Here is a 15,975-nt window from a genome sequence, read left to right on the forward strand (position 1 = left end):
TAGGAACTGCAAACCAAACTTGATAATGGTTTAGAAGAAACGAAACTTCAGACCGAAGTTTTAAAATCACCATTTTGTAGAGACGAAAAAATAGCAGTGAGCAAATTTATTGTAATATATATTCCGAAATAAAATCCAAAGAAATCGCAAAAAATTTGTATTTTCTCAAATAACTTCGCGACTATCCGGAGTGTTCCAAATTTGAAAACATAATTTTGCAGATCACAGAAAGGCGCAACTTTTATCTAATGTAACCACCTCCCTTTGTGGGATACAGTTTACAAGATCCCTGTAAAGCGCAATCTCTTCCGGGACAGCCTGTATGTATGAGACACTGACGTAATAATTCCCTTCTTCGTATAACTTCGTTCTAACAGGGTATAGAAAACCAATTCCGGATGGTCAGGGACAATCAGAAATATATAACAGTTTGGAATCGGTTTATCTCTCTGCTGGACCAGAGCTCATATAGCTCTAAACGGACAAATCGCAAATACGTGATCCTATATCGGTTTTCCAAGGTAAATAGAGGCAACATTTAAAGCAAGCTTAAGTATGAGGTTTTTAACATTTTGTGGATTATATCTCGGCCTTTGAAATGTCCTCTTATATGGAGAACAGGATCTTGACAATAATTCAATACTGCAATAATAACACTTGACCCCTTGAACAATAGTCAGCTGTGCATTAAACATGCCTGAACCTAGTAGCCAGTATTTCCTCTATCAAATCAATTATTAATTTTAAATAATCCTTTAATAGCGTTAATTATATTAGATGATGATTACTTTATAAGTTCTAAAAACTTCGTAGTCCAATCTGCCGAGTTTCACAATCAATATCTGGTATCTGTAGTTTCAATCAATAACCTGAACTAACCGAAACTGGTCGCTATTGGGGTTAACCATGCTTGATAGATAAAAGAGTGAGTGCCTACGTTTAAATATTTTAAGAAAATGTAACAAGAAATGAAAGACAATGTTATAAAATTGTACGAAAAACCTCTAAAAAATTCAAAGAAATACGAATTAAATGTGGGCTTTGTTTTTTGTAATTGTTATGGCTTCAATACACAAGCGCTTTTTTGTGTAGAAGAACTGAGAGAAATGGTTAAGAAGAAGCTTCATATTAATCTCTGATTTGAACTAACCTAAACTTAAGAAGAGTTGTAATTTCCTAAAAAAGAACTAAACTAGAGGCCCCAATAATGGCTTTTCACGGTAATTTTTCTTAAAATTGTGGAGAATTTTAGTACATGTGAGGTTTTTTCGCCCCTTTATATATAAAGTAACAAAAATAAGTGAATTCTAGATGGCGCCACTGTTTCGAATGTACAGTCTACGAAATAAGCGTTAGCATCATTAACATCATCGGATTAACCTCATCGTCAATACTTATTTCACATATGTGGTGGCTTGAATTTGAGCGTGGCTCCATACAGTGCATCTTTAAACTATTAAACAAAACTGAACACGTGAAAATTTCTGTGAGACCCCATGAGATGGCGCCACGACCAATTGGTCAAAAACGTCGTATGCGAACGTGAACAATACTGAACATCCCTTCATAAGGTGCCTTTGGTTTTTCACAGTTCTGTACATACTCATTTTAAAATTCATATGATAATAATTAATAGTAAACTGAAACCTAATCCAGGAAGAAAAGCAATATTAGTTTTTGCATAGTTTCCACTTAACCGCACTGTAAGGAGGATAACTGCCGCTCTAAATAATAGAGCAGAACTTAGAGAAGTAGGATTAGGTGCGCTCCGCAAACGAACCCCCTAAGTTCCACACCCTTGTATTGCAGTCTAATGCCGTTCCGGTTCTTTTATTTTGAAATTTAATAAGAGCAGGCAACTTTTTCAATTTGCCGCAGTGGTAATCTCTGTGAAACAAATAAGTTTGAATCTTTTCATTTGAATTTCAAATATGAAAACGACTGTATTCCTTCTTTAATAATGGTTGATTGCTTTCTTTAAAGCGGAAGTGAAATGCGTTTTTTATTTAAATAATAGAACCCTAATACTTTTGCAACAATTTCTATAGGTCAATTGCTCTCATCACAAGTCGCGTAAAATTGATTTCTGACAGGGAATAAAAAATTTTACCGGATAGTTGAATCCCTAGGCTTTTGTCTAATCCAAAGGAAACATGTGACCGTTTTAATTTTTCAGGAAATGTGGAGTGAAAAGGTATCCTTATAGGTACTTTACAGTGCGTTAATAACTAAGAGGTCATATGGGGTTAATTTTCTCTATTCATTGATTCTCTTGTGCCTCTACACACACAGCCGTCAACTGTATGTCCACAAGTGAGGCGAATCCTGTTATAAACCCTGTAGATGCTTTTAAACCTAAATTTTGATTCAAAGAGTAAGTTCAACAGTGAGTCATCGGGAAAAGCTTGAACTCTTACTCTCAAGAAGATCTACGGAAAGAACAGTTCTACACCCCATAGGTTCCCCTAAGTTCAGCAGATTACAGGAAAAAATTATTTGTTTGATTTACTGAAATTGTATTTATCCTACAAGTACTCCTCCTCCACACCTCGATAAGGAGGTGAAAAGCAACTTGTGAAAATTTATCTACGTGACTGAGCTGATTGATGATTAACTGAACGATGAGTATTTTTACGTTCAGATTTCTTTTCTTGAACTATTTCTAAATGTTCTTGAATTCATAAAAAATTCATGAAGCTGACCAATCTGAAATCTGTTTAGTACGATTAACTCATATGTGAAATGAACACCTCGTATCGCTTCAGAATTAATCGTTATGAATCCTATAAAATGTGCCTGGCTGCTTTTTCTTCAGGTCAATTCAGATTAGATCCTAAGAGTGGTGCCTTAGCAGGGCCCGGTCCAGTCATGCCAGGGTACCACTTCTTGACAGTATACTCTGAGAATTTTTTACATAAGTGCCTTATTGGGGTAGGCTATCAATGTAAGGAGTGATCGTTTATACTGTGCGTCTTTAAATTGTCTCATACCCTCCAAACACACAAACAACACAACTACAAACATTTTTTTAATCCAAAATCAGCATTAATTATGATAAAAAATATTATTTTTTGACATTTATTAATTTTTTGAAATGTTGTTTACGTCACCAATAATACGAAACGATCGATTTTAAGAAAATGAAAAATGGGCCAAGTTACACCTCAAATTAAAACTCCTTCACGCCACATTCATTGGTGTATTGCGAAAAACAGGTATAAATTTGGTAAAAAATACAATATAAACTCAATTAAAAAACACATAAACTATGAAAAACACCACAAATTTTAATTTTTTTGAATTTTGTGCTCACGAATAAGTCTTTGGTTAAAAAAAATTATTATAAACATACATGAAAATAATCAAAGACTGTTTGTGAGCATAAAATATAAAATAAAATAATTTTCTATCGAAAAACGAGTTTTTTATCGTTTACGTACTCTTTAACTGAATTTGTGCCGCATTTTTTACCAAATTTATACCTGTTTTTCTTAAAAACTAATCGACTTATTTTGAATCTTAATACACCATTAAATGTAGTTTTAAAACTTTTTTAATTTGAGGTGTCACTTGACCCATGTTTTAATATTTTTGAAGTAAGCCATTGTGTACCACTGCTAACGTAAGCAACATTAAAAAAAATAAGCGTCGAAAAGCAATATTTTCTTCCTATTTAATACAGCTTTTGAATTTCAAAAAAATAATAAATGTGAAAAAATGTATAGGTGGGGGGGCAGTTTAGAGTCGCACGATTTCTCACTACACAAAGGTTTAATGGGCACATTTGGAATCCTTGCAACAAGTGTTTCGCATGTGATGTGTGACTGATATGGTGTATGTAAGCAGTAAGTTTAAGCTTTTCGTGAAATCTTTAAAATTGGAATTGTTCCTGTTAGGGCCAAATCTACTCGTTCTTAGTAGCACCTAGAAGCACAATATTTCGTATAGCTGATTTGCAGGTCTGGAAATTCCAAAAAATCTCCTAAAGACCCTTTAAATTCCCAACTCCGCATAGATCCCGCGTTATTCCTTATTCCGCTCCCAACAAGCGCCTTAATGAAGTCCCGATCCTCCTTAGGACAGCGCATTGTATGATAATACCGGCTTATTTTGTATGTAGCTACACATCCGGTAGCTAATTTGTAGCTGCTTCTTCGTGACCCATTTCGTACGCTTCTCCGACATATTAAATTACGTGTTATGTGAGATCGTAAGTGGATTTTTTCAAGGGAAATAGAAATGAGTTTTGGAAACTATTTGGGCTCAGTAGGTACTTTAGTTGCAATAAGATCCATTAACTTGAATTAGGAATAACAGCTTGTAATCTACTTAAGGTACGTACCATATACAGGGGGTTCGTTTGTAAGGAAAACGCGCGCAGTTCCAAACAGCTAGGAGAATTTATGAAAAAAACGCTCGAATACGTAAAACTTATTTGTTAGGGAGAAATATTTTAGGCTAATTCGGATTCCCCGATCCGTAAATCCTTAAGTGGAGGAGTGTTCACTTTCAAAAGCTTAAACGGAAAAGGGTGTCAGGTGACACCTTATTTTGAGGGTAATTTGATATACTTTATAACTCCCGAATTTCAAGTATCTGCGATCAACATAACTAAGATGGCAACTTCTCAAAAATGTGTAAATTGAGTTATTCATGTTGAGTTATTTACCTGTTTCACTTTACTGCGGTAACAGAAAATATTTGGATCAATAATAGGGATTATGTCATTCGTTTTTTAAACAAAAATAAAGTTACTACAAGTCAATAGAGTAAATTTTGGAAATGTAACCATACAATAGAAAAGATCTTGTTGAAACCGCCGTTAAACATTTTGAACTATCTGTAAAATAATTTGATTCCGTTTAATTAACGATCCACTTTCGTAAGTTATCCAAAGGTGGCGTTCGGTTTCGGAAATTCTACTTTTTAAGTGGCTTCATAAAAAAAATCCATTAGACTTAAATCTGAAGAAAGCGGAGGTCACGCTATAGACTATCTCCTTCTAATCGATTGCCCAAGAAAGGTTTGACCTACATCCTGACGAACGGTTAGTTCATAATCAGGTTGCCACATCGGCTTGCTGGAATACCAAATAGTTTTTCTTAGGTTGGTAATCGTTTGCGATTGTTTCTATTAATGTCGCATCAATGGCAGGCATTTCCCTTGTCAAACATTCAATTTTTGCAGACATTGTGTACAGACCTCGTGAATAATAGCAAGATGTTGATCAAACCAGTAACGGCAGTTGCGCCGATTCACAGTACTGTTCAAAAAGAAAAAGCATTCGTCTGAGAAACATACATTGGAAAAAAAAACTGTTGGTCATTTAGAATTCGTTCTGACATACTTTCGTAAAATTATCAGCGGCTATCAAAATCATCTTTATTAAATTCTCGCACTATATGTTTTGTACCAATAAAATTCGTTTTTTTTTAATCACTTCGTACGCTTAATACCAAACAACACCTCTGGCTTTCTTGCATTTAATGGAGAACCTTGAAAAATATGTCCCAAAACCGCATCTCAATTGCCTAATTCACTACCGCATTTTCAGCTTAACACTGTTTGTTACAGACCAATCCTGTTTCCCTTTTTTTACCATAATAAAAAAATATATAAAGAAAATATAACTAAATTTATTGTAGTAAGATAAATGTATTATAGTGAAGTAAAATAACTGAATTTACGCATTTTTGGGAAGCAGCAATCTTGGTTCTGGTGACAGCAGAGGCTTGAAACTCGGAGGATTATAAAGTACATTAAATTACCTTCAAAATTAAGTGTCACTCGACCCTTTTTTTCATTTAAAATTTACGGGATAAACATCCTCCCGCTTAGGAGGTTGCAGATAAGGGAGTCTAAATTAACCTAAAATGTTTTTCCCTCAAAAATAAGTTTTCCGTGTTCCAGCGTTTTTTCATAAATGCTCTTAACAACTTAGAATTGCGGGTGTTTCGTTTTCAAACAACCATCCTGTATATGGGATCATCCAAAGAAAACTTGACTTTCCCTCAATTTTGAAATATATCGATTTTTCGAAAAATGTTCAAAATTTGTCAAAAAAGTTTTTTAGGGGGATGAATTTTTATATAAAATTGAACCCACAAACTTCATCTTTATGCGCATTACTGCAATCCTCCCAAAAATTTCAAACGGTACAAGGAGTCATGTGACATTTCAAATTAAAAGTCTTTCAAAAATACATTCAATGGTGTAATGCTACTCAAAATCTATCGATTAGTTTTTGAGAAAAACAACTATAAATTTCGTAAAAAATACATTGCAAACTCAGTTAAATATTTTAATACGTAAACAACGAAAAAACTTGTTTGTTGATAGGAAATGGGTTTGTTTTCGATTTGTGGTCCAAATAGTCTTTGGTTAAAAAAATTAAAAATAAAAAACTAAATAAATAATTTTTTTTGTATTGTGTGGTGAATTAAACCACGATTCGCCCTTTCCAATTCATCAATAAATATTTTTCCAGCTGGTCTTATTACGTAAGGAATTTCGTTCCCTGTCCAACTTTTTTGAGAGCGTTTTGTTAGACCTCCCAATTTTTTTAAGTTCAGAAACGTTCATTTAGAAAATTTGAAAATATCAAATTAGAATAACCAATTTTCAAATAATCTTGAAATAATTCCTATTTAGTGAAATTGTCTAGAAAGCGACTTTAGTGTTGGATTTCTCCCAGAACTTTCCAGTTCACCGATTTTTGGTGAATTTTCTCATTATATAGAGTTTCATTGTAGAGACTCTCAATTCTTGTAGAATATTTGAAATGATATAGCAGAAAAAACAGCATATTCCCGATTAGTGATATTCACGGATAGGCGGTGATCAGCTAACACTAACAAGAACTCTTTCAAGTTGATCCAGTTTTTCAAAGGGGTCTCGTTAAAGAGAGAATTCCATGATTTTTCAAACTGCACAAAGAGTTATTTGTCAGTTTTATCAGCTTTAAAAAATTTTACAGAATTACCCATAATTTGTGGCTGTGTCTGATAACCGACAGCAGGGTCTGATTTCTCCCTGGAAAAAGGCACATTCCAGCTGACTAATTCCCATCGAAATGATCTCGTTAGATAGAGAATTTCATACTCTTTCCAACTGCGTTGAGAAAAAACTTTGCGCTCCAATAGCTATAAAATCCGCTTACTTTAAATAGAAATTATTTTTTCTAATCATCAGCTATTCACATTAATATTTAGCTATGTTGTTTATTAACCTGCAGAGATAGGATAAAAGTAGGTATAACTCGACGATTTTTTCACTTTCCTAATGACAAAATCACTGATAATGTTTGAAACATGTTAGGTATCGAAAACGTCCCTTGGAAAATACGTGCTAATCAAAGGAAATAGTGGCATGTTCCGAACAAGGATCCCAAAGGGGACATCGTCACAGCCGTTGCATATTGATGATCATTAGCGCCAAAGACAAGCTCAAACCCGGATTTGCGCCTGAAGCTTTATGATGTGTTACCTATCGTCTGAACTAAAGAGGGGGTTATTGCTTATTCCACACCCGCCTTAGCCCTTAATGAAGTTCCAATAATGCCGGGGCTAATGTGTATGGTAATGCCAGAATATTTTCTCCGGGCTTTTGTGATTACGACTGCATCCCCATTAACTCTTTTACGTTTTGGAAAAATTAGAACGAAAGCATCGACTTTATAAAGACATGAAATATGCGACTTATTATAAAAATGGCAACACCTAAAATTAATGTATGAAATGCATCAAAAACACGACCACATATTGCTCGTGTAACTATAGCTCATCTATAACGTCGAAATATTAATGCGCTCCTTTCGCCTCCGCGCTCTCCTGATCTTTCTGCCATTGAATCTGTATGGAATATGATAGGAAGGGGAGTTACTACACTGGTGAACCCACGAAATACGTTAGCAAAGATACGAAATTCAATTCAAGTTGCCTGAACTAAACTACCACGATAGGAAAACGATTGTTTACTTACAAGCACACCCAGACGAATTTCTGAGGGAATAAATTCATAAGATGATCTTAAAAACTTTGTAGATTTCGGTTCACTCGTAAGTTACATTATTTATTTTACATAATGTCAATATATACATATTCGCAAAATTACTTTTTGTTAAATAAAAGTTCTTCAGGCCTGTTCACAGGTGCTCTCCAGGAATACGATTCTTCCCTTAATGAATAAACATTCATCTCCAATCAATAATCATACGCTTAGAGCTTAATAGAGCAATCTGATTCCACCTCCAATGTTGCGAAAAAAAATGAGCAGCAACTGGAGTATCTGCAAGGAGTTAGCGCAAGCTCTATTGATGCTGCTTCGAAACTGACCAATTCTGTATATTTCGTTCTTAGTACCATAAAACATAAGCGAGGGCGTAATTTTAGACCTTAACCCTGTAAGTAATGGAACCGGAACATAATGGGGCGTTCACAAGCAAGAAAATGTATGAGGTTTTTGCTAATGGTAATTACGATCAAGTGCCCGTGATTATTGGGTGTTACTCCAAAGAGGATGCCTTCATTTTGCAATGTGTTTCTCCATTGCTCTATTGCAAATAATGACAGAAATATTTTGATTTTAGCCCGTAAATACGCAAGATAAGTAGGGGAAGGTTACGATTCATAAAACCCATACTCAAATTACCATTTACTGCCACTGTGTCAACGTCGTAAAATTATATGTATTCAGTATCAGCTACTCCACATCTTCTAGACGTCTTTGTCTATTACACGCACTTAGAACAAGCTGAAAGCTATGGATTGAATTGTCACTTTGAGTAGTAAAGGAACGCAGAGTCACACGTACGCTATGTCCTGTGTCTTCATTTAATAGCGTGTGCTAGAAAACAGCGGTTATACTCGACGCAGTTGTCAACATTCGTATGAGACGTAGATCGATACGACCAGTGGTAGCAAATAAAAATTTAAACAGGCAAAGGTAAAGTTTTATTTTAAACAATTTTGACGGTTTATTTTTAAATTTTTTTAGGGAATAAAAGTATTCGATAATTAAAATAGGTTGATTGTACTATGAGTTTCAGGGCCAAAATCTTGTTAGTTTGGCAGCGACAGCAGTTTTGTTGATGTAATCAAACAAGGGGAGATGATGTCTCAAAGAAAGGATGTTTTCTTCTATGTATTCTTTTATGATGGAGAATTGAGAGGTTGAAACAGAGGTGTTCACAGTACTAAGTGAAATAATGAAAATTTCTCTTTACGCTCATCGGATTTATTTCTTAATTAGAAGCTGAAAAGGTAATGCACAGTGAAAATCGCTACTACATCCGGGTGCATAGAGATCCGAACAATGAGGACTTAAAGCACTATTGAGGATTGGACCATATTACTAGTCAATGATTTATGTCCCTCTGGACCAACTCCGTGAAATATTTGCAAGTCCCATGATTTATCTGACTTCGCCCTCAAAACAATCTCCTTGTACAGAAACCCCACTCCAGATCCATCGAAACTGTTCGAAAACGTAATTTTGCCGAAAGTCGGAGGAAACAACCGCCAGTATTTACAAATCGACTATGATCTGCAGGTGAAAACCACCCCTACGGCGACTTACCCCTTGTGGAAGAAGGGGTTTGAAAGCTATGGCTTTAGGCGTTACGTGACCTACTAGCTAGTTTGACTTACCGTTAAAAAATTGCAATAAATATCTGTTTAATTTAATAACACGGAGTCTAATCGTCTCACCTAATCATATCAAATCCAGACATTAAATAATTCGCTACGCATAAAGTCTGGAGATAAGCACAGTGTTAGTTTCCTTGGGCTACTGTTTCATTCAGAATGTAATTTATATCCCATAATTAAGAAAGATTAGTAATTGTAATTCTACTGTGATATACACGTCCAATAAACCTGCTTCCAGACTACAAACGAATCATAAAAAATGTGACAATTTGGAAGATTGATTAACTTATTGAAGACACCAAAATGTCTTAAATTGGCACCAATTCTCAAAGTAACCTAGACCTGGACGCACGAAACATGAGGGTACTGGTTTTAATACTAATTATTTCCGTACACTCCTGCGCGAGTTCAGGTTGGAAAGGACTTTCGATGTTCAATAGGTCATTGATTGAAAGTAGATTAAAAGTATTGAATTGGGAAACCTCGAACAGCTCTGCCAAAGTCTTAACCACGGAATTTTATGTAAATATTTTGCAATATGTTTGCAATACTGATCTCAGCACGAAAAATATCAGCGATGGGTGTTTTGAACAAATGGATGTGGTATGCGAGAATGGTGACTTATGGAATCTGAGTAAGTAACTCGAATATTTTCTTGTTCAGCTTATTTTAAGAGAAACTACCTTTATGAAAACTGAGCGTTTGTCACTGGAGCCAGAAGCACCACTTAATATTTTCGCCAACACTGAACCAGACATTAGAGATAGAAAATGAATGCCTGGTTGGTTGTCGAATTTAAAGCTTTTTTCCTTTAAAATAAGCCAGACCGAACTGGTCCAATGATATTAAAACTATTCAGAGAAAATGGAAAAATTTTTTTTCAGCCCGCCGAAAATTTAACTTATGAGCTCCCACTGGAGCGCCATGCAGCACCCAATTTTTCGCCACATATTTCCCTTCAATGACTCTACAGGGTGTTAACTAAGTCTAAATAAACACTAGAGGTAGAGAATGAATTTTCCATTGCGGCATGTCGAATTTTCCGGTTTATACAGAGCGCAAAATGTTCAGTTTTCGAAATATTTATTGACAAACTTGTTAAGCTGGTTTCGCTTTAAAATTGTCCCTTGGGCTGCTCAAGTGATGATAAAATTGCTCAGAGAAAATAGGGAAAATCCTCTTTTCAAGCCGCCAAAATTCTGAATTTGTGCGCTCCAACTGGAGCCTCAAGCATAGCGCTCAATATTTTCACAATGCACTCCCCTTCTGCCTTGATGAGCTGATTTCGTTCAGAATCGGCAAAATTGTGCTTCTAAAATGATGCTGGAAATTTAAAGGGTAGTCGAGATGCAAAAACTGATTTGAACCGAAATATTATCTTTTACCCTATATGTATCCCAAAGAGCTACTAATCACTTACTCCCATAAGCGAGATAAACTTCCTTTTGTCTAACTGGAATTTACATTAATTCGCACAGCGAGTAAATTTTTCCAAATTTACCACGCTAGAAAACTTTATTTAATAAATTTTCCTTACTCTTCAAGTCTTACAAATTCTTCGCACAAAATTAAATACATAAATTATTTATACAAACTATGTCAAACATTTATATGGAAGCAGATAAAGCCCTAGTTAATCCTTCAAGTGGCATCATTGAATGGTTATTTATTACCCTTTTACCATCTCTGTGGTACAAAGTCCAATACTATTCATCAAAGTATACGCAATGTGATAACAGAAAGAAAAACGAAACGTGAGCTGATAAGACGTTGGAATTAGTGACTATTAAAAATTAATCAAAATACGCGTAATTAGATGGGAACCACCAGTTAAATTATTTCCAGGATTAGAAAAAATAATGCAGATAGAGCTTCATACAGCGTATCAATTAGAAAACGAATCGCCCTCGTAATTTCGGTCCTTACAGAACGTATTATTATTTGTATTTATAAATATATTTTTTAAATATTCGATATGCAGCAAAAACAGTAAGAATAAGACTGTTCGATTAAAAGAGGATAATAGAATTCTTGAGTTTTTTTATTTAATCATTATTTAATATGGTAAATTTTATTTTTCGAGTTTAAGGCTGGTAATAGCGTTTCACAAAAAGATCTTCATTTTCAACAAAATAGAGCTCCTCCACACTATTTTGTTGCTGTTAGATAATGGTTATATAACTGATTTCCTGACGGATGGATTGGTCGAAAAGTACTAATTGAGCGGCCTCCGTGTTCATCCGATTTAACACCTCTGGTTTTTTTTTCTGAGGACATCGTAAATCTGTTGTTTTTAAAACCCAGCAGATTTGGAAGGACTTAATGGAAGAATTATAGCTGTGTGTGAGGAGATCCATGAAGTTTTTGTGCATGTTACAGTGGAGTTTGATAACAGACTTTATTACTGTTTAGAAAATAATGGACGATATTATGAACACTTAACACATTAATAAACCACTTTTCTGCAATACAGTTGAGACCTAAGTTTGTTTACGAGTAAAATCGACGTGTTTTCTCATATTTACATATTTTCTGTAAGGCCCGAAATATCCAGTGTGGTTAGTTTTCAATTGAGACGCAGTATAAGGAAAAATTGACGAATTTTCTAGTTTTACAAAAAATTTTCTGGCGCCTTTGGAGCTCCAAATTGACCTTATATACTCAACTGTATGACAAATGTTCAAATCATGTCAATACGTTTTAGTGGCAGATGCGTGGTCAAAATACCCCTACGCTGGAATGTTAACAGCTACTAAGCGAGATTGGGGTGCTTTCGATCAGTGTATTAACATTGACCATGTTCCTAAAGAAGGGCCTAGAATTTTAGGGAAACACTGCACTTATGGACTTGCAATTCCTGCTTCTTTCCCTTCCATCGAGGTACACACCATGTTATATACTACTTGTTATAAAAATTGCAACACCTAGAATTTATTTATCAAATACATCAAAAACACAGCTACATAAAGCTCGTATAGCTAAGGCTCATTTATAACGTCGCAATGTTAATGTGCATTCTTAGCCTCAACGCCCTCCTGATCTTTCCCCCATTGAACAGACATGGGACACAGCAGAAAGAGAATTACTATACTAAAAAACCCATGATGTGCTTTAGCAGAGTTACGAAATGCAACTCAAGTGACCTGAGATATACTACTTCAAGAGGAAACCGACCATTTGCTTAAAAGCATGCCCAGGCGAGTTTCTGAGGGTTTAAATTCACAAGCTGGTTACACACATTATTCGCATTTTAAAGACTTTCTGAACTTCGGTTCACTCGTAAATTATATCATCTATTTTGTATAGTATAATTTTAATATTTTAATATTTAATATGTTGTCAATATATTTATAAATGTTTATTAAAATACGCGTATTATTTCTAGGTATCGCAATTTTTACGATAAGTAGCATGATATCATTTTTAAGAAATATTGAAGCAAATAATTTCAGGAGGTTTATCTGCTCAGCTACTGTGTCCCTGATTCATGCAGTGCGGAGGACGTAGCCAAATTAATTACTGTAGACCATTCGCTCCTGCCTTTAGTAAAACAATTTGTAAACGAGGAGGTTTGTCAGACTCAAGAGACAAATTCTACTTTAGATGGGTCTTCGATTGCTGTGGCGTAAGCCTGCTTTTGGCAACTCTTTTATAAATCTAACAATTAACTTTTAGCACCATCTTTTGCTTCTTCCTCACAGTGATCGTCATATCGACGATCTACGAAATCTATTTGCACCAAATGAGTATTAGTAAGTTATGGAACATTATAGTAAAAACGTCTCCAATAGGAAAGTTCCCTAGGGAATCGGGCACCACTCTTAACCGCCTTCTCCCTCTTCACCAACTCTAAGAAATTGACTCAGATCACCCACACCAATTCCGGGGAACAAATCATGGTATTCCATGGCATAAAGGTAATAAGCATGATGTGGATTGTTGCTGGTCATGCAGCTGGAGCCTTCTCGGAGCTTCCCGTGACCGATAGCGAGAAAGTTGGGCAGGTGCTTTGGTACTATTATATCTATTTGGAGTTACCAAACTTGCTTGCAGATTGAATATCAGAGGTACATGCAATATCTGGCAACAGCCCATCTGGGAGTAGACACTTTCTTCTTTATTTCGGGGTTTTTGCTGGCTTATGGTTACTTCAAGTCCCTGGCTCAAAAGCCCATAATAGTTCAAATTAAAGGGATTCCCCATATGATCATTCATAGATATTTAAGGTAAACTTTTCCCAAAAAAAAGGGTGAATTTTTACTGATATTGTTAAAGGATAACACCAGTGGTTCTCATGTTCTTCCTGTACTCAGTGTACTTATCCCAGTACATAGGCAGCGGCCCTTTGTTTACGTTTATTTACAACTACTTTAACACCCCTTGTAAGAAACATTGGGGGGCGGTGTTTCTTTATATACAAAACTACTACAACCCCACTGATATCGTAAGTACAGGGCACCACGAACCCTCACAACAGGGTGTTTCAAAAAAGATATGGCAATGTTAAGGAACTTATAGAGGACATTATGATGAATAAATGAACCGTTTTGGCACCAGTCATTTTTGTTCAAAAAACGTCGATATTCAAACTTAAGCAAATAGAATAAAAACGCAACAAATAATCTCTTTTTTGTCTGTTGTTACAAATGCATTAATTGCATTCCTAAACTCAATATTAAAAATTGATTTTAATTTTGACTGAGCACCTGCACAATTTGTCTGTAGGCTGTAGGACATTTCTATGGACGATGGATCGGAAGCGGTAGAGCTATCAAGTGATCAACACGCAGTCCCGATTTAAGCCCGTTTGATTATTTTCTCTGGGATTACATTAAGTCCTTGGTGTATGAAACTCCTGTAGTCACCTTTAATAAAAATGAATTAAATGTCGAACTCTTTTGGTGTCAACGAGTTAACGTTACATTTTCAGGAAAAATGACTCTGGAGTCAAAAAAGGTAATTTTCTAATAGGAATTTCTATGCAAAGAAAATTCGACGCAATGTCCCCCATAACTTTCTTAACTTTGGCATAATTTTTTTAGAACACCCTGTGTATCCAGTTCATTTACATATAATTATTTTAGTGCTGGGTGCACCTTTGGTACCTCTCGGCAGACTGGCAGTTGTTTTTAATATCACCCTTAATCCTGATTCCCATGGCTTGGCAATACAAGATGCATTTTAAACGGGTGATGATTGGTTTGATTATCCTCAATATAGTTTTTTTTTTCTTGCCTATTGCGATTAAACTGGGATTCCCCGATTTTGATAAGTAAGTCCCTATAATGTCGCAAAATGGCGCTTCGAATGGATAATTTTCAGAGAGGACCTTGAGTATGATACTCACTCCAAGCTGGTGACTTACTTCATGGGAGTTTTGTTCGGGTTCTATTTGAGGTGTCGTAAAGACGAGAAGTACATATTTAAAAACGTAAGTAACCAGGGATAAGGAGCACGATACAAACGAAACAATTTCATATCCTGCAGATTAATTTATTCATGTGGTGCCTTACGATTATCATAATGTTCGCTGCAACTACTCTTTACCACGAGATGAACATTAACGAATACTCCCACACTGTAAAATCAATAGCTGAGGTGGCTGTTAAGCCCTTTTGGTGCCTAGGGCTAGCTTTCATCACCTACTCTTGTATCAATGGTTATGGAGGTAGGGAAATGAATACTTTCATTAACAACGAGCTCAAAAATGTTTAAAAGGTATCGTCAACTGGGCTTTGACTGCTGGATGGATACAAGTAATCAGCAAGCTTACCTTCTGCTTGTACATAATGCATATGCCTATGATATTCATGTGGTATTCGACGAGAAGGACTAGGGAGCATTTTTCAGATTTCAATTTGGTATTTTTTTAAGGTTGGGAAACCGTGAAGAAACGTTTACATGAACGCATTTCTAGTTCTTTTATTGGTGTGGACACTTCTTGATCTCGACAATTGCGGCAGCGATTTGGTCTCTATCCTTTGAATCTCCATTGATTACTATTGAAAAGATTTTGCTCCGAGGAGGGGAAAGAAGGAGAGGTGGGAAAGGAGAACATCCTCCTAACAAAGAAGGTACAAAAGGTGTGACTTTGTTTTAATTATGTAACGAAAAACAAAATTATTTTAGAAAAATATTCAAATGGAATTTCAATAGTTCATAAACCGCCGAATGAAAGCAATAATGGAGTTTAAGCTAACTTCAAATTCAATGTATTTACGTTAGCTTTTAAGATCTGTATATTTTCTTTTAGTATTCACTATTTCAAATAAAGTTGTTCATAAAGATAGTAGTTTTGAGTGTCTGGAGATAGAGGTCATTTGACTAC

At 35.4% G+C, this 15,975-nt stretch overlaps 3 protein-coding genes and 1 pseudogene across 4 annotated transcripts in view; 3 read left to right on the top strand and 1 right to left on the bottom strand.

Annotated features, from left to right (window-relative positions):
• LOC136345629 (odorant receptor 10-like) overlaps positions 1 to 15,975 on the top strand; it is a 155,440-nt gene that overhangs the window by 131,752 nt on the left and 7,713 nt on the right. The window lies entirely within an intron of this gene.
• The window catches only part of LOC136345624 (chondroadherin-like), a 149,252-nt gene that overhangs the window by 122,349 nt on the left and 10,928 nt on the right, over positions 1 to 15,975 (bottom strand). The gene's annotated exons all lie outside the window — the stretch shown is intronic.
• LOC136345681 (uncharacterized) lies at positions 2,791 to 9,633 on the top strand (annotated as a pseudogene).
• LOC136345483 (nose resistant to fluoxetine protein 6-like) lies at positions 9,983 to 15,947 on the top strand. The gene is made up of 13 exons (XM_066293822.1): positions 9,983 to 10,281; positions 12,352 to 12,527; positions 13,100 to 13,272; positions 13,323 to 13,399; positions 13,452 to 13,651; positions 13,701 to 13,873; positions 13,923 to 14,091; positions 14,732 to 14,919; positions 14,970 to 15,078; positions 15,135 to 15,315; positions 15,366 to 15,508; positions 15,565 to 15,721; positions 15,777 to 15,947. Exons 1-13 carry the CDS (start codon positions 10,005 to 10,007, stop codon positions 15,839 to 15,841), a joined length of 2,088 nt encoding a protein of 695 aa, XP_066149919.1. The 5' UTR covers positions 9,983 to 10,004; the 3' UTR covers positions 15,842 to 15,947.

This window comes from Euwallacea fornicatus, chromosome 20 (assembly GCF_040115645.1).
Source record: "Euwallacea fornicatus isolate EFF26 chromosome 20, ASM4011564v1, whole genome shotgun sequence".
Lineage (NCBI taxonomy): Eukaryota > Metazoa > Arthropoda > Insecta > Coleoptera > Curculionidae > Euwallacea > Euwallacea fornicatus.

What these genes read in the sequence shown, in the direction of transcription:
- LOC136345483 (XM_066293822.1), top strand. Translation starts at nt 10,005, where the DNA reads ATGAGGGTACTGGTTTTAATACTAATTATTTCCGTACACTCCTGCGCG. An exon ending in GGGTCTTCGATTGCTGTGGC is followed by an intron (nt 13,273 to 13,322) that starts GTAAGCCTGCTT and finishes ATTAACTTTTAG; the next exon opens with CACCATCTTTTGCTTCTTCC. An exon ending in GGATTCCCCGATTTTGATAA is followed by an intron (nt 14,920 to 14,969) that starts GTAAGTCCCTAT and finishes GATAATTTTCAG; the next exon opens with AGAGGACCTTGAGTATGATA.